This window comes from Hirundo rustica, chromosome 7, assembly GCF_015227805.2.
Source record: "Hirundo rustica isolate bHirRus1 chromosome 7, bHirRus1.pri.v3, whole genome shotgun sequence".
In the NCBI taxonomy this organism is placed as follows: Eukaryota; Metazoa; Chordata; class Aves; order Passeriformes; family Hirundinidae; genus Hirundo; species Hirundo rustica.
In genome coordinates, this window is record NC_053456.1 from 26,195,715 (window position 1) to 26,216,703 (window position 20,989).

Here is a 20,989-nt window from a genome sequence, read left to right on the forward strand (position 1 = left end):
AGGTGCCATGGGACTGAAGCTGTTTATTGCCACTGGGACACTGGACTCAGGAGGGACTAACTCAGTCTCACACTGAAGTATGGCAGGAATGAACCCACAGACTTTGAAAGCTGTCCTGTATGAAGTTAGCCCTGGAGTTTGAAAGCTGATGTAGCTGACAGGTGAGGGACAGATTTCAGCTCTATTCATTAGCTTTTAAGATAAAATATGGGACAGGAAATGGCATGGACAATGCTGTTGAGAATGAAGTATGGGAGGCTCATCCAGCTGCTTTGGCTCAAAATTAATTCAGACAGTTGACAGATGGGGTCAGATGCTGAAGTGCTTAACACCTACCCATCTGTTTTCAAGACAGCTTCTATCAGCCCCCTCAGAGAACAGTGAAGACCAGGATGCATGGAGCACTCTGGTTCCTGACAGAAAAAGCAAGGCAAGCCAGGCTGGCAGCAATACTCAAGTTTATGAAGGGCTCTGAAGTGTCTTCTGGACAAAGATATTTCTCTTATTTGGAGCTGACTGACCTTTGAGAAGCGTCGTGCAGCGCAGGGTCAGGAAGCAGGTAATTCTCCTACTCCTCTCAGGACAGCTGTGGTGGGGAGACTTCTACTAAATGTTTTGATAAAGAAGAATTACCTCCTGCATCTGGAAAGAAGCAAGAAAAGGCCTTCCCATACAGTGGCATCTAAACAAGGAATAACTACATGGCAACCATCTCTAGTGGAAGAGCAATCCTTTTCTAGAAAGTGCCATGTATTGGCATGGCTTGGAGAAGCAATCTTGCCATAACCCTCTTGAAGGGCAGACACAACAAGCAGGGAGGACAAACTGGAGCTGCAGACCCATGGACAGACAGGCACTGTGCCTGGATCTGAACTCCCTGGTGCTCTGACTGATTGGGACTGGCGTTTCAGTTTGGTCCACTACATATAAACACTAAACTCAGCTAAGAAATCTGGTCCTGCAGCCAAAATGCTGAGGGGAAGCCTACTGTGAGCCCAGCATGAGCAGCAGAGTTGCAACAGCCTAGAGCTGGAAGTGTGCAGAGTCCAGGGTACACTGCGTAGAAACCCCGCAACACTGGACTCTCGCCCTTTTCACCTCACGGCCACCCGGAGCACAGGAGTTCTCTTACTGTAATCTCTCAGATTTTATGGGTCATTGTCAGCATTTCAGTGAAACACCAAAGGACATCCCTGCTGCCAGAAGGAACCCTAATCTTTCCAGTTATTGCAAGGCGGACTTAGCAGCAGTGTTAGCTCCTAGAATTTGGTGGTGGCAATATCCTCCCTGAGACAAAATCATGAATTACCTGCTCTAAACACAGTAAATGTGCTTCTGCTTGCTCTCTCCTAGCAGGCCTCCACACAACTCCTGCTGACAACTATGGGAACATTCCCATGGATTACCACAGATGCAGGAGGGCCCTATACAGTGAGACTTCTCTGCCACCCCTTTGCCCTAAGCCCTTCACAAAGTACTTTATTGTTTTATGACAGTGAACACTTGACATAAATCTCTAAGCACAGCTAACAATGTTGATACTGTGTAAATACCTACAGCAGAGACCTGTATTTTATGATGCTTTTGCCCTCTTTTACCTGTTATCACCCAGGGTTAACTCTGTGCTAGACGCAGCTGTATTTCACAAGGAATCTGCCAATTTATACACTGCTACAACTCCTGTCTTTAAACACTGAGAGCCCAGCTCTGGTTCTTTGACAAACTGCAGCTTTCACTGGAGCCAGCAGATCTTGGATCTGCTTAAAGGATCGAACATGCTGTCTGTTAAATCTGAAACAAGTGTCCTTCAGAAGCGCAAAGTCCAAGCCAGAACAGGACATTTTGCAATATGTGCACAACAAAGTATCCACCAGTGTCACAAGCCATTGCATGACAATATCTGATGACAGGATGGTGCTGGCATTTGTTTTCCACCCTAGCCTTGCTTTCTTGGGCATTTGTATCCCTGGTCTCAGAAAGCATTGCAGGGGAAGGTACAAACTGAGGGAGAGACACAGAATCATGGAATAAGCTGAGTTAGAAGGGACCCACAAGAGCTAGTGAATTCAACTGCTGGCCCTGCACAGCACCATCCCCAGGGGTCCCACCCCGTGCCTGAGAGCATTGTCCAAACTCTTCCTGAACTCTGCCAGGCTTGGTGCTGTAACCCCTTCCCTGGGGAGCCTGTTCCAGGGCCCAGCCACCCTCTGGGTGAAGAACCTTTCCTTCATATCCAACCTAAACCTCCCCTGACACAACTTCAGGCCATTTCCTCAGGTCCTGTCACTGGTCACCAGAGAGAAGAGATCAGTGCTGCCTGCCCCTCCTCTTCCCCTCATAAGGAAGCTGTGACTGCAGTGAGGTGTCCCCTCAGTCTCCTCCAGACTGACCAGACCAAGTGACCTCAGCTGCTCCTCTTATGGCTTCCCCTCAAGGCCCTTCACCATCTTTGTTGCCCCCTCTTGGATGCTCTCTAATAGCCCAACATCTTACTTACACTCTGGTGCCCAAAAACTGCACACTCCTTGTGTTTCATTACTTTGTTGCTGCACTTCAGATATTTGCCTTCAGTATCAGTCAGAAATGAGATTAATTTATAATCTTAAATGCTAGGAAAGCACTTTGGACTGAACTGCTCCATGCATGATGATTACATCTATTACTTTCTTACACCAATATGGTAATTTGCAATTTATTTTTAAACAATACCTAACTCTACTAATAATTCCTTCTTACTTACCTCTAAATGCATCATATTGCACCTACATGAGGAACAACAGAGAATTTTCAAGTCAGTGCTCTTAACAGTTCTTATCTGACTTGTCCTGCTTTCCAGATGAGACTTACAACTTCATTTTTAATATCTAAATGAATGCTAACACCTTGAACTAAATTATAGAAAATCGAAAGTCACTTACTAAAAACAATGGACTGACTTTTCTACAGCATGTTTACAGCTCCAGTGCCAAGTTTTATAAATGGACGGAATTTACTCCTGCTTGCCTTGGAGACTTTGTCTGGTTTTAATTTTAACACTTGATTATCTGAGCTTTTCATCACCTTCTCATGGTGGCAATACTCAGGCCACTAAATGGGACCACTACTTTGGAGAGTATTTAGTTAAACAAGAACTCTTTTAACAAGATAGTCCAGAGCTACTTACACACACTCCCAGAATATTTTCATTTGCCCTCAGGGTGCTTTCACTGAAAAGGTATGGTAAGCCTCACACCTGGAAGGTCCCTAAGGAAAGGAGGAGGATGCTTGCTCCAATCGACTTCGCATATTAACTCAAATATTATTAATTTTGGTCTGAGAGCTAGAAGGGTAGCTTTTTTAAAATGAATTGTCCTGGCTTTAAAATAAGAGCTAGAGCTTGGATTGGCGTGCTCCTCCCAGGGCTCCACAGACCCCACGGTCTCCACTCTGCGTGGATGCTCTTTCACACCATCACTTACAGGGTGACGTGAGGAGGGGAGGTGGCAGTGAAAGGGGAAGGAGATGTCATAACAGAATTTGCTCACCTTGTAAAGCAAATAAGGAGGAAGAGAAGATATCGCACATGGTTTCCTTGTGCAGCTTGTGTGGTCCTGGTCAAACATTAACTCACTGCTTGTAGCTGATTTCATGACAGGGATGAAGTCCAAAGGTTCCTGCAGGAGAGAGGATTGACATTCCAGATGGACTTCTGGTCTTTCTGAGGAGGGGCAAGAATAGTGAAGGAGGGGATATATCCTTCTCTTTGAAAGCTGCCAGAGCATAGGGCTGGGTGTGGAATGCTCTGGGGAATCTCAGGCAGTGGGTTTAGGCTCATGGGCTCCACCATAGCTCTGTGCTGCAATCTTTAGTCATCAAATCCAGATTCAAGGAGCTGCAGAAGCTCTTTAGCTGGTGCACTGGAAGAAACAAGAAGAACAAGACTCTTGCCTGCTCCTACATCCATGTGTGTGAGAGCCTTTATAACATGGGCAATATCCTGCCCTTCCAGCCCCACAGCAGTCCCCTCAGTCCACCTGGGAGATGCCTCCCTTAGTCAGAACTCAAGGCCCTGACCTTGGACCCTTCTAGCAGAGGTCCACGTGGCAGCCACACAGTAAGCAGCTGCCTCCTGCAAGCCTCCCAGGAGCTCTGTATCCAAGGGGGCCTCAAAGCCACAGTAAGCTGTCCTGGGAGCTTGTGGAAGGGGTCAGCATCATTAAAAACCTAGGAATTTGTGGCTTTCCAAAACCACAAGATTTAACTGGGAATCCAAACCCCCAGAGCCTGACGCAGACATCAACAGTACTTCCAGAGGCCCTCCTGGCTGATTTCAGGGAACAGTAACTATCACATCTTCTTAGTTTCAGAAGAGTTTAACCAACAGAGAAGCATTTTTCAGAAATCACTCTTTCAAAGCTTGCCCTACCCATGATACAGTACCCACCAGAAGTAAAATTAAAAAGGACGAGTAAGATTTTTCAGTGTTTATTGAGAGTTGCCTTTATACAGGAGGGACTGGTGCTCTGATGCAGTCACAAGTGAACCCAAATAAACCCTGCTCAAGTGTCAACAAGCAATTCAACTCAATGGATTTAAATTATAACATCATTACACATCAATAATAAATTAAGACTACTGCTCAGTAGTTGCAGATAATTTAAAAAAAAATCCTTGTCGAAAGTAAAAAAACCAAACCAAAACCGCAAACACAAGAACAATGAAACACACATAACAATGTTGCAAATAAGTTAACAGAGTAGCACAGACACATAACAGTATTCCAAAAACTCAGGGTGCACTGCCAGCAATGCTAAAATTCACTGTAAGTGGTGCAGGTGAGCTGGTGCTCTGGCAGGAGGAAAGCCCAGGCTGCCAGGGACCACATCAGCCACTGCGCTGTGCTGCTCACACCTGGCTTTCCTTGGCTTTTACTGCCTTGGCTGAACTAAAGTTGATTTGGAAGCTGCCTTTATCACTCAATACCTATGAAACACACATTTTTCTCATTAATTAACTTCTGCTTACCTAAAGTATTGCAGGAACTCATATAAGGTAACTTGTTATCACAGGTATTAATTAAAAATCAGCCTGAAAGCACAGTTTCGTTTAAGCAAAATCAACGCGGTAGACAAGTGTGTAAAGCAAAACCGAAAGAAATCCTTTTTCCACTAAAACAATGCTGTGTATTCAAGGATTTATAATGGTTTAACATGTGGATTAGACAGGAATAAATAAATAATTGAGCCACTGACACTTGTGTCTAATACACTTTGGTCGTGCTGATAACTCTCCAGACCTAGATATCTCTGATGCTGACCACAAGTGGCATTTTTGCAATTTGGATTAATGGCCACCCCAAGGAACTTGGGTGCAATTGGCATTTTAGGGTATGACTCAAGCCATCACGGCCACACCGGGTTTTCAAGTAAAGAAGGACTTTGCACATTATTATCCAGGCTGTCTCCTCGCTGTACTGCTAAAATGCAGTAACAGCACGGCTGCTGTCAAACGGGATTCCTGCTACTGGTGTCAAATGTGGACTTACAAAATCACAGTTAGCATGGACATGTGCCCCAGGCTGACACATGCCACATACTTTAGCAAATAATGCTAGAATTTCAACGGGTTAACCCTCTCTTTAAGGTAAGGCTGACTAAACCCCCACTGGATCAGCCTCCAGGGAACCAGGCTGCGTTACAATTGAGCTTTGAGGAAACACCTTCACTCCCACAGCCCGGGACCCAGCTGGGCAAGTGAGCAGGGAGCTCTGTATGGGAGCTCCTGGCCACACTGTGTGGACTGGCCAGGGGCTCTGGGAGGAGCAAAGCTGCATGTGACCTGACCCTGTTTTAATTCCCTGTACTTGACATTATTATACATGCATAGCTTCTGAAAGTCTTGCACCACTGCATCTCAGTCTAAGCAGCCCAGCTAGTCTCAAAAATACACATTATAAGAACCAATACAATCTCCACGCTATCCTCTCTCATAATGCCCTCACAAAGCAGACAGTAAACAAATTTTATGGTTACCATTCCTAGCAAGATGGAAAACAGTCATGAGCAAGGGTTTTAAGCTCCAATGCCAAACATATTGCATCATGGCATAGCATTTCTAAAAAAATTGTTCACTTCTCAAAATTTAAGGCACCAAAATAAGCAAAAGTGAGGAGTTCCCACATAGCTTGGTGTCTTCAGAGCTGGTATATGAAGCCTGTAGAGCTCACTTCATGAGGGCAGAACAAGCAAACTGATTTACTCAGCTGCTCCTGCAAAAGAGCAGGTACAGCACAGGAGAATTTCAGTTTAAGTCTACAAGTTAATAAAGCAGCAGATGTGATCAGGAAATCCAAAACGGGAAGAGAGATGCTAATATACAGTACTGTAAGGCACTCCTACTGGGAAGGGAAAATTGGAAGGCAAATCACGAAGGAGAGAATGACTGGACTCAACTGGTTCAAACGTAACGCAAAGAGCTATGAAGCTCCAAGTCTGGCTATAGGCTCAGCACCATGAGTAAGGACATGGACAGAGACAGTGGAGAGAGAGGGGAGACTGGCTTGCAACTGAGCGGCAGAAAAAAAATTAGATTACAATGATTATTCAATTCATTTCTTTTATACAGATCAACAGTCAGCTGCAACCCAAGCAGCGACCTTTGGCACGTCTAGGAAACTCAGTGGCTTCTGCTGCTACAGGGAAAAAAGCAAAATTCAACCAGGCAGCTTCCCCATTTCATTGTAAACAGACATCCTCTGCTCTTTTTAAAAATCTTTCAAGACATTATCATCAATCTATTATAATACACACACTATCCTAATAATAAGAGAAGCCTTGACAAGAGGAGCTCTAGAGATAACCCTGATGATTCACTCCTAACAGGGCCATCAGAGCCTGTGCAGTACTGCAAAAAACTTAAGTTCCTCTCAAAAAAGTCCCTTCCCTCTCACCTGCCAATTCCTACCAATCCCAGCAGTGAGCTCATGTTGGTATGTGCCAGCCAGGATATTTTATCACATCACAAACCCAACATTTTCCACCATGTAAGACAGGAAAAAAAAAAAAAAAAAAAAAAAAAAAAAAAAAAAAAAAGAAGAAAAAAAAAAACAATAGGAGGATTCCTACACAAGAAATACTAATCTCTCTTTTCATAGATTGACAATACAAAATGAGCTGCATTTTGCATCCCCTAGGTAGACCCATCTTCCCATTATAGGAAAGGTAGATGGTTAGGGTAAAGGGGAAAAGAGCCTTGAGTAAGGATCTCAATAGTGTCCTAGATTAAAATAATATCAGACTAACAACTAACTATAAGTACCTGTAGAGAGTGAAGCCATGGTCCGCTGCAGTTAAGCATCCTATTTTTACACTGATAACAAGTTCTGTACAAAGCAAAAGCAGTAACTGGATTACAGATCAATTCCTTCCCAGTCATCTATGAAAGCATCTTCTCTTTGAAGAAAACAAACAGCATATTTTATTCTTGATTCACAATGAAATGGCATCGTTCAAATTTCTTTCATGCGTGGGCAGGACAAGACTGAAGCACTAATACATAATTTCACCTGGGTGGCGGGGAGGGTGCGGGCAGAGTCGTGCAATCTGTAAAACACCCAGGAACTTTTACCAGCTCATTCAGAAATCTGCAGGCAGAGCCACGTGCAGGCTGAGGGCTGCAGAATGGGCAGAGAGTAGCAGTGGGGATCAGCACGGAGCACTGTTAGTACAGCAGAGACAACCAGGCAAGGGTACAGCGCTGTCTGAAACCCAAACCACATGCAGAGCCCCAGGCTGAGGCTGGATTAAGCCTTTCATTATGCTTACAAAAATCGGTGACAGAATACTTTATCTTGCCCATTCATAAGGAATAACTATTTTTGGATAGGAGCTAGGCATCCCTGAGAGGACATCATCTTCCACATTACAGCCTGCTCCTAGAGCTACTGTGAAGCTGTATCACTTTTCCAAAGTAGAAATGGAAGTCTATTCATTTTAGGAACTAGCTGGTTTACAACACTACTGGATTTTAAAGCAAATAACATGATCTGTATTTTACAGTATCCTTTTACATAAAGCTCTGGGCACTGACAGAATATCAAAACATGCTCTTGCTCTATGTTATTGGTAATGGCAGTGGTTTCAGACCCATGGCTAATTTCAGAAGTTTTGCCAACATCATACTCTTTATATCCTTTAAATCTCTGTTAACAAACAAACTGTTCTGTAATACCTATACAAACCCAGAGCAACTCCAATGCTATCTAAGTTGTTATTCCAGAATTCAATTCCAATATCTGACCACCCATGACTGGTACTTTGGAGATAGGACATACGTGAAAGTAGCTAATATTTTGAAATGTCTGAACCTTGATTCCTTGACTCCGTATGGTTTTTGACATGCACTTTAGCAGCCTTCTCTAAACTGAGCTGGACATGAACCAGCACTGTGAGGTATCATAAATACCAGAGCATGATGATATGAAAAACACCACCATTTTTTTCTTTAATGAACTTACATTATGTCTACAGGTAATTCAAAATAGTACCTGCCAGATGCTGACAGTTTCAGAGCTACTGGCTTTGCCACAGGAGTAATTGTAGTGACACAAGCTGAAAAACATGGGAGCGTTCTGTTTATTCAGCCAGTACCAGTGCAGTTCCTGTTTGCCTGACTAATTCCACAGTACTTCCCCAGTGTTTGCACTTCTGAACACACAGGGAGTTCTTTGCATGGGAATGGATTTGCAAGGAACATTATACCTTTAAGGGTGATAGCCAAAAGCAACTCATTTCACATAAGGAACAGTGAGCTGAGACAGAGACACCATTGTGTATGGGAAGTATTAATTTTAGTGACAAAGGTGCATGATTCACCAGGTTTATTAAGTATGGGAATCCCTACAGCACTTTGCCAAGAACATGGAAAAACCCTCACTTCCTTCTAAAGAATCCCAATGAAAGACGGATTTCTGGAAAAGAAAGGCACTGGTTGTCTAATGTATACAGATATAAACGTGCTTCTATACATATACTAGTTGCATTCAAATTTGAGAAAGCTACTTTTTCTTTAACTAGAGGCTGGAAAAGGTAACCACTTATATTCCAGTACAAGACAACTCATTGTAGCATTTTACCTTTTAATCTAAGTATGATGTACCCTGTTCTTTTATTTAACATACTTCAGCAATAGTGAGATGCTTCAACAATCAAAACTGCTTTCTGCCTTGAACACAACAGTCTGTAGATTATATAGGAAGCAAAAATCAGTATTCCATATTTTCACAAACCTATGTGAGATGAGAGGAAAATATACATGCAACTGGCATTATTCTCCTGAAACCATATTTGCTCTCTGTATATAGATGTGTGCGTGTGTGTGTGTGTGTGTATATATATATACACACACATATATAAATATATAAAGATAATGCTTCCATAGGTATGTAATACACATATCACTGCAGGGTGTGGAAAAGAGTCAGGAATGTGAAATAGGGGGAAGACAATCTAACTGCTCATTGGAGGTGAACTCGCCATAAATTCAACATACTGCTAGTAATGACACACATCTCCCCAGTTAAATCCATCATGTACTTCCCTTTACAAAATAATTTACTGTGTTTAATACTTCCCTATGTTTCAGGTGTGTGGAGCAGAATCATACCTCAAGGAACTTCACTGTCCACCACGGAAGTCATTACAGAACTATAAATGCCTTGGAGCTCAGAGAGAATGCAGGATACAAGTTGCATATGAAAAGGGCAAACTAGTGTTTCACAATTTTGGAGGTATTTGCTAACTGCAATGGGCAAGACCACTTTCCTGACTATCAGTTTAACAGGTTCAGATCAGAAAAACATTTGAAGTAAACTTCATGAAATAAAAAGAAAATAAATAAAAATGTGAAGACTTAAAATGCCCTAAAGTTTCAGATTGGAAGGAGGAGAAGCAATACCAAGTTACTACAGACAAGGACATAGCCTCCCATAAATCAAGAGTAACCAGCACAAATCTCAAAGGACTTCAGTGACAGAGCTTAACTGATATTCCCAGCCTGAACAAAAAGAGCAGCAAGTCCCATGCTTTTCTGAATATGGAGTAGTTCACTGGGGTCATTATAAATATATAAACATAACTGAAGGAATTATTCTGCACCTTATCTTTGTAAGCATCCCGAATAAGGTTTAATGGGAGATCCTCTTCTTTCCTTGGCAAGGAGATCCTTTAAAATGTAAATGCACTGATCCTCTAAGATAGTTCTGTGAAAACATGAGGAAATGGAACCACATGTCCATATCAGGAGGAGACAGTGGATTTAAAATAATTCCTGCTCTATTAGGTTCTGTGAAACACCTCACCAGAGCCCCTGCCAAGGCCACTAATAAATAAATAATACACATAAATAAGTAGATGATTCATCAATTCTAAATGAACAACATAAAAAATAATGCAATCATGGCAGCAAATATTTTCTGCCTTGAGATAAAGTCTTCTCCAGAGATGGAAAAGAAAGTCAGGTACTTAATTATCCAGACCTAAAGCATTTCTCGTAAACCACGTTTTGTATGAGACCTAACGGCTGGACTTCAATGCAGTTTAGCCACTGGTATTTCAAAGCCAACAAAAGGCTTTATGGCCACTTTGACAGCTCTTATTCACAAATGAAGAAGGTCAGGTAATATTTTTCAAAGAAATTTCTGCCTGTCTAAGCCAAGAATTTGCTTGAGCTGGCAGCTGGGAGAGGGATTCTCTTCAGGCTAGACACTGCCTTAAAGGACCTCATGTGTTCTGATATGACAATTCAAACATGTTGCAAGACTCTTCGAAGTTCTCATCCATATTCAGTTGCCTCCAGAAGGATTTCTGCTTCTTCTGCAACTCTTTACGCACACACCTGGGGCATGGTACAGCCTTCACTTTGCACTCAGAGTGGAAGACAGCACCACAGCTTTCACACCTGCAAACACAAATTAGTGTCAAAATTCAATCACAAAATAGCACCAGAGCATGCAACAGGCTTCATGTGGTCGGTGGGCAGTAGGTTCCTTGACACCATTCTGGGACCTCTAAGAGCATTATACTTCATTAGAGTGGCGTTGTAAAAGACACTGGTATGGCCACACCTCTGCTGGTATAAAGCTACTCAGGAGCACTAAAACAAATTGACTTGTACTCATTTTGCAGTTGCTGAGACTCTGTCCCAGCACTTCTGCTTCACAGACAAGTTTTTGGAAGGATTAATACTTATCTTCTTGGTAACTAGTATTCAGGTATGTCACTGAAAAGACATCAACTTTGTTTTATGAAAGACATGTCTTATTACTTTGTTTGTAAATGAGGAGTGACTATGTTGTTTTCCAGTAAGGTATATTTCAGCATTTGCAAAAACAGATTCTGTGATTTGCAACAGCCATGATACGACATATTTCTCATTGAAGCTCCAGAGGTCAGCTGTTCTGGAAAGAGTGAAGAACAGTCCGCTTCAACGGCAGGAGAAGTTGTCATTTCAAAAGTAAAAAATGAAACAGACGTAAGTGATATCGTCTGCCTTGTGTCCTGTGGAAGACTAGATGAACACAACCGATCTATGTTGATCAATTGACCAATACATTGAGCTATGCTTCTGGCATTCAAAGTTGTGTTATTCTGTTCTCAAATGTGACATTAAGACTTCAAACAAATCAACTGGTCAAATAAGATGACTGGTTTATTTCAGGGGCATTGTGAGGCAATGAATTTAATGTTCACAGCAGATCAAGCCCCAGTTGCAGACTGAGCAATGAAACATCTGGTGATCATGAGTCGACTACAACTGAACAGTTGGACATTCCCAGCCTTTCAATGGAAGTAACTATCTGTAGTGATGAGTTGTCACTACAGCTTTGTAACCAAAGGAAAAGTAAAAGGAGGATTGCCAGATGTCAGTCTTAGATTTCAGTTTTATAATCACATAACAAAAGCAACAAAACATGAAACTTTAGAGTAATCCTGAAATACGAACAACGGGTGTTGGTCACCGTTGGTGATTCTTTATGATATCTTGAAATGCCTTGCACTTTTTTTTTCCTTTCTTGTAGCTATTGCAGTCAAATGACTATAAGAATTCAAGTGCTCATTGTTATAACTTTAGTGGGGGTTTTGTTGGTTTGTTTTGAACCTATTTTTCATAGAAATAAGGTTCTTGTCTTCAAGACTGCAAAGAAAAATTGAAAACTTGAAGAAGGAAACCACCTTGGAGCCATAAGTGAGAAGCCATAAGGCATGTGGTCTGACAATACTGAGAGAAGTCCATAAGCTAACACAACCTATTAGCTGTATCAGCTGCATCTCACCTGTAACTTTTACAGAAACTGGTTCTGGTCTGGCTGCACTTGAAGTTTTATGCATGGGTCCAAACATGGCCTGAAATTTAAGAGCTGCAGAGCTTTGAAAAGTCTATGCAGAGATTTAAGGAAGCTCATTTCTAACTAGCATAAACTGATAAAACTCAAATATGAGTAAGAAAAGGCAGGTGAACAAGGCTAAGTATAAAGCAGTATATTTACTGGCTTCCATGCTCTCTTGCAGTAAAACTTGACTGTTGGATTTCTCAGCTCAGCTACAGTCTAAATCTGGTTTTGAATCACGAAACCAGCTCACGCAGAGACATTTACAATTTCTGTACACAGAGAGTGTGTTATTGCCCCTATCCTCTGGAGCACATGCACACATGATTAGGACTCATATCCCACTGATTTCTTTGGGATTACTGATCTGCCTTCCATTTAGTGTGCTTACGTGCTTTGCTGGGTTGGGATCTCCACAAACAGACACACTAATGGGCAAAGAATAGACAGAAGGCAGCAGTGTCTTTAAAACTTTACACCACTCTGAACTGACACTAATGGTGATTTTATCAAGCTAATTCTCCCTTGTTAGTCAGCAGTTTACAGTGCCCTGGAAGTTGCTAGAGGGTAATGATTGATGAGGAGTGCAATTTTGTACTCTCACATCGCCACTCCCTACGCTAGCCCAATATTTCTCTACAGCATGCATGGAAATGACAAAACCTATCAGAAATTGCTGCTGAAATGGATTGAGCAGGATGAGAGAGGAGCCAGCACACCTGCTCTCTCAAGTCAAAGGCTATCAGCAGAGCAAACAAAGATGGTGTTCAAATTAATACAAGTTAAATTTTCAGAAATAAGGTCAGTGGAAAAGATTAACAAACTTTTTTCCCATCGCCCAGAATCAAAACACAGAGAAAAACTGTCTGAACTGTTATTCATTAGAGCTGGTGCAGTAGGTGAAGCTCTGCCCAGGACCCCACACTGTCAGGCACTAAGCAGAGGCAGAGCAAACAGCCAGCCCTGATCTCACAGTCACTGCACTGACACCCACTGCTGCCATCATTGGTCCATTCTGGTGCCCCCACCCCTGACTGCTGCACTGAGGACCTATTTTCTGCCTTCTCTGGTAAAGGCTGAGCACAACCAAGGGGTGCAGATGACAACAAAGAGGCAGCCTGGAGGAAGGGTGCTCTGAGTTGGAGAATAAAACTGCCTCTAGCTCTGCACACGAACAAGTAGAGAGGACACCCATATCACTGCATGCTTGTGATACAGACACTGACACTGACACAGAAAGTCACCAGGGCAGGGACAGGTAATGCTCATCTTGCTCTGCCTTCATGCAACTGGCAAGTTACTCCCTTTAAATTGGTGGAGCTATACTACCCCAAGCTACCTACACAGCTTTGCTTTTCCTCACATCAAACACGGTCAAACTGGCCCTGGAATGCCGACTGGTTGACCATTTCTAGCCTCACTGCAAGAGATTCTCCAGTGACACCGAAAACTCCACCAACATTATATTCCTTTTTAGAATATTACAAACAGATTGCTTCCTAGTTAATCCTGAGACCTAATTTTATCTCCACATGTGAATTTCCTAGGGTTTTTTGTTGTTTTCAAGCCTCAGTATATCAAAATGATTTTATTTCTCCGGAGAAATAAAATATATTGCGTAGCCTATAAAAGGCTCACTTAATACTCCACTACACTTACTTATCTTTCCCCTAACCCTTGTTGTTGTCATAGGTAATTCACAGTTCAGGTGCTATTTCTGAATCCTGACTTATTCTTTGTCTAGAGGCCAAAAAGTCCATACATCCTTTGTAAGAATGCTATTCACCACTGATAATAAGCTGATGAGCCCATAGCCATTCAGGCTTTTCATGTTTCCTTCTTTAACGAATGATATTGTGACACTGCACATTAAAAAATAGCTTCTTGCTATTTTTCAAACAGTATTTGAAGACTTAGTGAACACTGCATATTGTTTTCACACAGACTTGCAGTCTTCTAAGAAGGCAGCTGAAATAGCTTCCTCTCTATTTTGGTGTTTTCTCTTTTTTTTTCCCTCTTTCCTGACCTAACTCAATTTCTGTTGATACTTTAGGGCGTGTTTTATGTTTTAAGGATGTTTTACTTGTATGGAGTAAAAAATGCAGAGAATTATTCAATCCTCTAAATAATTTCTATTGCAGGAAAGTGTAAGAGAAAAAGGACAAAGCTCTCCACAGCCAGACAGGCATTATAATGCTCTTATTACTATCATTACTACTTATAAAAGAAAAGCCTTTCTACATTAAAAGCATATAATCATTCCTTGTATGCTGAGGAAATGCTGATGTTAGTAACTCCCATTAAGCCTGGGCATTTGAAACACATCAATATTTAGTAAATTGTAAATTCTGGCATGTTCTTTTCATGCTTCCCATCTATCTTCCCCAGGATTATAACTCAAGTAATTCTAGATGCTGCACAACCAATTGATCATGCTCACATTTCTCCTCTGTGCTGCACCACCATTAAGTGCCCCTGAGCAGAATCACGTGCCCAAAGTGGGGGGTACAACACAGAGAGGCCTCAAAGAGCTTTCACCTTAAACAGACAAAATGAAGCAGGGATGATCAACAGGTGGCCCAGGATGTCATCCGAAAGACAGGTTTTTTCTCTCATAGGAACCTTGCTGGCTGGCAGACTTACCAATGACTGGTATAAAGGTGGGATAAAGCTGCTGGAACCAACCACGTTTATTAGGATATCTTCAGTCCCATGCACATGGGCTGGCTGTACCAGACATTTCACCATTCCCACCTCACAAGAGGAAGTGAGAGGTGAACTGGCTTGCTCAGGGTCAGCCAGGGCTCCTAGCAGAGCTGAGAAGGGCAAAGAGCTCCCATCCCACTGCAGTGCCATATTCACCCATCGCCCTCTCTTCTGTCATTTTATATATTAGCTTTCATTTTTTTCATTTAAAGAACTCACTTCCTTTGTGCCAGACCTTGCATACATTTGGTCAAGTGGGTAATCCTTTGAAACAAATTTCAGCAAGGATTTAATTTAGGGCTGAACCTTTAACTGACTAAACTCTTCAGTTTCTTCTTTCCTGCCATGGAGAGTAAAAGTAGGATTAAAGGGGGTAACCCATTATGCTTTCCTTAGATGATGCTAAACAGTCACCAAGCATCCAAAACACTGAACCACCTGTAACTTGGCTATTAAAAAAGCCCAAAGAGCAAACCACATTGGCCGAAGTAAGCCTTGTCTGGGGATTTCAGCATGACCACCATCCCACACTACACACATGTGTCTGTCTGCAAGCATTTCTGAATTGCTCAGCTGTGAATATCACAGACAGGCCCTTCAAACTCTGAGCCTTTAGCAGAACACAAAGAAAAGGAAAAAGGACTAGCCTGTGTTCACTTACAACACAAAAAAAGCCCCAAAGGCAATCAATGCCTGACACACACGTGCAGCAATATTACTCCAGTTGCCTAGGAACCAATGCCTGCCTAGTGAGGGATGCCCACATAGTAAATGAATGGAAGAAAGTTGGCATTAATATGACATTGATTGAACATTCTAGTTAAAAACCACTGTGACACGAGGCAGGTTAAACCAACCTCTAAAGCTAATTCAGTTGCAAAAGACAACACTTGATGAAAAAGCTGGTATACTTTATTGTTTTCTATTTACATATTCCAGATAATATTACTGTGCTACCCTGCACAAACAAAAGTAAGACAATGTGGGCCAGAAGATTTTGATCAGTTTTGACAGATTCAGGAGAAATTAAATTACCAAGAGAACTTAACATCTACTTAGGTGCCTACATTTCCTCAAAGAAGTGCTGAGCAGATCACTTCAGAGTGCTTTGAACTAGCTATCAGCATCCGATAAGCTAAGCTCTCTCAAAAATTAGGTACTAAACTACGGGCACAACTCAGGTAAGCCGGGCCTGGGGAAAGGCTTTCTAGCATAAGACAAACCAATCTAAGCAAGAGGGAAAATTATGTCCCTTGAATGATGTCTATGACCTGTGCCAAGGTATTTCCTGCAATGCTGTACACTACATATTTCAGTCTCTCCACCGAACATCTCTCTTTAACATTCTCCCAAATGCTCCAAGTTGCATTTATCCGGTGACACAGCATCCATAACACAGTAAGCTGTAACTTCACAAAGACTTCGGCATGCACGGCCCCAGAGCCTTTAGTAAGACTTGTCACTATGTGCAAAGTACATTCACAGGTCTTATCAGGATGGTGGCCAAAGATTATGGAGGCATCCAAGCTGGTTGATATAGTCAAGCTTGTTCTGTGGCACGTCTATTTTAAACTTGGGCCTTCTGGTTTGTATCTTAAAAGGTCTACATGTCTTAACTGATCAGCAGAACAAATTAACTTAGCAAAGTGAAAACAGTTTAGCCTTGATAAATGAATACGAACACAAAAGAGCAACTCTCCACGGTGCACATACATCTACAGTCAGCACATAAAAGGAAAGGAATGGACTAAATTGTTCTTAACAAGCAAGTAACTTTACCAGCAAAACACTACAAATTTAATTGCCTGCGAAAGCAATCACTAGGATGATGACAGGCAACACCAAAACTTTATTAACTGGGTAACATAAAATAATCTTAATTATAACCATGATTGCTTAATTATCTGATGGAACAGAAAACATGTTTTAATGAATTCTATTCTCATTCTAAAGGTAATTTTCTCGGTATTCCTTAAGATTTAAAAATTGTTCTAAGTTATAAAACAAATACAGCCACTACTGTAGACAACAGTGCAACAAACTTTAATTCTGGTGTTTGGTTGTTGGGTCTTTTTTTGATTTTAGGAGAAAGAAACAAAACCTTTTCTCCACATTAATGAAGAGCAAGCAAAATCAGAGCAACTTGAGGGGAGGTGCCTGCTTGCTAATAGGCAAGGTTAGCTCTAACGAGTCAATTTACAGCCAAGGATATTTAAAGTCATTGCACAACACCTGTAAATATAAAATAAGTGATATGATAATTTTATATGATTACACACTAAATTTAAGCCTGGGGCAAATTTAGTCCAAGAAATAAAATAGGAGGCAGAGGCTCAGTTCGTTTAAGTTGCCAGAACTCAAGCTAAAGCAGAGCTCTGAGAGTTTACATTAGCTGAAAATTTGGTCCATGAAATGTGCAATTAATTCAAGAGGCTTTGAATAGTTTTCATGACTTAAAGGCCTTCAAAAACAAGGTGAAACTGTGAAATTTTGAAAGAACCTTGATGGGTAAGACAGGAAAGAGGGAAATAAGGGACAGAAGGATCCAACCAACTGGAAGAGGCATCAAAAGGATGGGACAATTTTTAAGAAACTGTTTAACTACTGAATCACAGCTTTCATTAAGATCTGTGCAGAATGGCCACCTCCCAAGAAAAGCCAGAAGAAGGATGTATCATTAGAAAGCTTATGACTTTGTGAGCCCACCCTTACATTCAAGGCAGCAAACTGTTGCGCTGTATTGTTGAGCAGGATGTAAAGAGCCTGCCAAGCACAGCCCACAGACCCGCTAATTAAGTGAACTGATTGTGTTTGTTTTGGAACCGTTTGCCAACAAAGGAATGTGTCACACTGATTAGTGAGAGAAGGGTATGTAATATATGTGTATTCAAACCCCGAGGAGTGCATAACCCAGGTATTCACTCTGTTTGCCCAAGGACTGACAAAAATGACTCTCAAGCAAATAACCAGACCAAAGAGAAACTCCAGCCCTCAAGAGGGGCCCTCTTTTTCTCTCAGCTGTATCTATCTAAAGAATACCCATCCTTCATAAATTCCTGCTGAACACTGTACCAGAAACTGCTGAGAATATTTTGGAGAGAAACAATCTCTTCACCTCCAAGCTGACTTAAGAGACCATGAGGAGGGAAAATTACAAGCCAACTGAGAACCACCCTAGAATTGTAAAGGCCACTCTGACAGCTGTCACTCTTCTCTCCAAAAAGCAAAAAAGGTCAGGGAGGCAGGCAAAGAACCAAATGCCAGCTCAATACATATAGACATAGGCACACACAAACAAAAGCAGGCTTCACGTTTCAAACATGCAGCAAAGAGCTGAAGTCTGCAAAAGATGTCATGCACCCACACTTCAATATTTCTAACCTAATAGCCCAGTTTGCTGGTAGAATTAATAGCTCAAAAGTGAACGAACATTCACATGCAAAAAGAAAAATATAGTCTTCAGCAGCTTTTTCCTCCTCAGCTCACCAGCTTCAGCTGGGGTACCTGGCAGTCCAGTATCGTGTACAAAATATGAATACTATGCTGTAGATAGCAATTCCAGAAAACCTGGACCAAGAAAAGGGACTTGTAGTCAATTATCTCTGTACACTGTGGACTCAGAATAGTACAACTAAATCACAAATCTGAGCTGTTTACCCAGAGCTCTTTATGACAATTGACAAGGAAAGCTAAACATAGAATTTTCAGGTATAATTGCAACTCTTCACATGGACCTTTTAGGACTTGCCATTCCATTTGCCACAGGTTACTCTCCCTATTTCTAACTAGCCTCCTCACCTTACATTTGTCTTTGTAGTGGTCAGTACATCTACTTCAGAAACCTCTCTCATCTTCAGGAGATGGAAACAAACACAAAATCCCTCCACCTGGCCTTCTCCCTCAGTGCTTTGGAGCTGATGGAGCTGCACAGTAAAGTGTACAAGCTCCTCTGTTGGCATAACTTGCCTCCAGAGCAAAATATGGAACTGAAATAATCTGGTTAGTTCCACATAGGTGTGTGTGTAGTAATGGGATGAGAAAACTAACTAGGAAGGGAAACAAAAAATGCTGGGGATGAAAACAAGGTTTAGTTATAAGGCGTAAAAAAGGAGTAAGCAGAATGATGAAATAAGAATGAGAAATACGGGAGAACCTCTCATGCTGATTGTGTTTTAATTAAAACCATTAGCAAAGACTGCTGTCTTTGGCATGACATCAACCATAACTCCACATTTGTGAAACAGGAACACAAGTCCTTTCTGGCTTCTAACTCACATAAACACAGGAGCTAGAGCAGCTTCTGTTGGCTTGAACTGCTGACAAATTCTATTTGATTCCAGAGGGTTTTGAACTCTCTAATTGCAAGGTATGTCTGATCTCAGCTGAAGGGCAGGGAAACAATACATACCCAATGATGTATTTGTGATCAAAAATCCCCCAGCCAGATCAAATTTTAACGTAAACTTGTATTCCCAAATGTTTCTTCACATTCTCATTAATCTTTTGGGAATATCTTCAATCACCTTTTATGCAGTCTCCACAGACATTTAATGTTTTATGCCATCTTAGTCTTTCTTTTTAACTCAGCCTATCTCACCATACAGCCTAGATGTATCCTTTCTTAAAAACTGTTTATAGAACTCAGCCCCACACCTTGCTTACCTTTCACCCACGGCTGTATCAATACATTTTTTAGAATAAGACTCTGGAAAAACAACATGCAAACAACCTTTGAAACTCAGATCAGACTGAAAATCCCTTAAGAGTAGTCCTTGGTTACTTGTAATTTAACATCTTTGTGCACACAAGGGAACCAGACTCTTAAAAACCCTTTTGACAGGCTGGTCCTGATGGTTTTGAAAGGTGGATCCTTGATTTTTTTTCTCCTTTCGAATGAACACTTTGGAGAACAAATTACAATGTCTGTATTTGAAACCGCCAAAAAAACCCACTTATCTGTGGAGGAATGCTGTGCTGTCAGATATACTGTCTTTCTGTTAAGGGTGGAAAAAAATATATCTGCTTTATTCAAAATCCAAGACACTACTAAAAAAGGGTAGTAACACTGCTGTGTTGCCAAGTCTGCTTTGATCTGCTTCTAGGTTTTCCATGTGACTCCTGTCCCTGACCTGGCATCCAATACTCTACATGATCTGAAATAAAGGGGGGTTTTGTTTAATTTAGGACTTGCATACACTTATACTTACTTTGTTGCCACCCGAGAATAGCAATATCATTAAAAAAAAAAATCTTGCATACACAGGCAGTGAGGATTAAGCAGAGAGACTAGCCAGAAAGAGCAGAGAACTAGCAGAACATTTCATGGGGAAGACATTTCAGAATGGATGGTTATTGTTTTATAATGGATAATCCCTGTACATTATGGGTCCAGTGATACCAGAGAACAGAAAGATGTCTATGACCACTCCAGAAAAGTCATTTGGCTTTTCAGGACACTTTGCAAACTCAGAAGAGCTTTAGATAAATCACACTGTGCAATGATACTGGGGGGTCTTCCCTTTTTGAACAGCTATTTTGAGACTTACAGAGCTTTGGGAAGTAGCTTTTCTCATTTGTTTCCACATTTGCTCATGGTGGTCTCCCAGGAGCAGTGATCTACTGCAGCTGCCCAGAAATGTACATTAGTGGAATCTAATGTACCTAGTTATTTAAATAAAAGGTCATGAGGCTGAGAATCATCAAGACTTTAACACTCAAATCAAATGTATGACTGACATTACCACATTGGAGTACCTGCTTGTAGAAATGTCCTCAAAGGGGTAAAGAATTTCTCCATTGTTGCAAATCTCACAGATGAAACCCTTTTGGCTACAAAGGCTGCAGCTGTACACATGAGAGGTGGCAAACTTGATCACCTTTCCCAAGAAAGGAGCCAGCTTTCCTTCAATAACCTGGAAT

The 20,989-nt window shown here is 41.5% G+C and overlaps 1 protein-coding gene across 5 annotated transcripts in view; it reads right to left on the reverse strand.

Moving 5' to 3' along the window:
* Window positions 1-3,562: 3,562 nt before the first annotated feature.
* PLEKHM3 (pleckstrin homology domain containing M3) overlaps window positions 3,563-20,989 on the reverse strand; it is an 80,978-nt gene continuing 63,551 nt past the window's right edge. For 3 of the 5 annotated variants that reach the window (XM_040069828.2, XM_040069830.2, XM_040069829.2), the window contains 2 exons: window positions 20,825-20,982; window positions 7,061-10,935 (listed from right to left, as the gene is read on the reverse strand). In XM_040069828.2, the coding sequence (XP_039925762.1) occupies window positions 10,758-10,935; window positions 20,825-20,982 (336 nt within the window). In that variant the 3' untranslated portion in view covers window positions 7,061-10,757. Of the gene's footprint in view, window positions 3,654-7,060; window positions 10,936-20,824; window positions 20,983-20,989 lie in introns of those variants that run through there. The other 2 variants (XM_040069831.2, XM_040069832.2) reach the window with 2 other exon arrangements.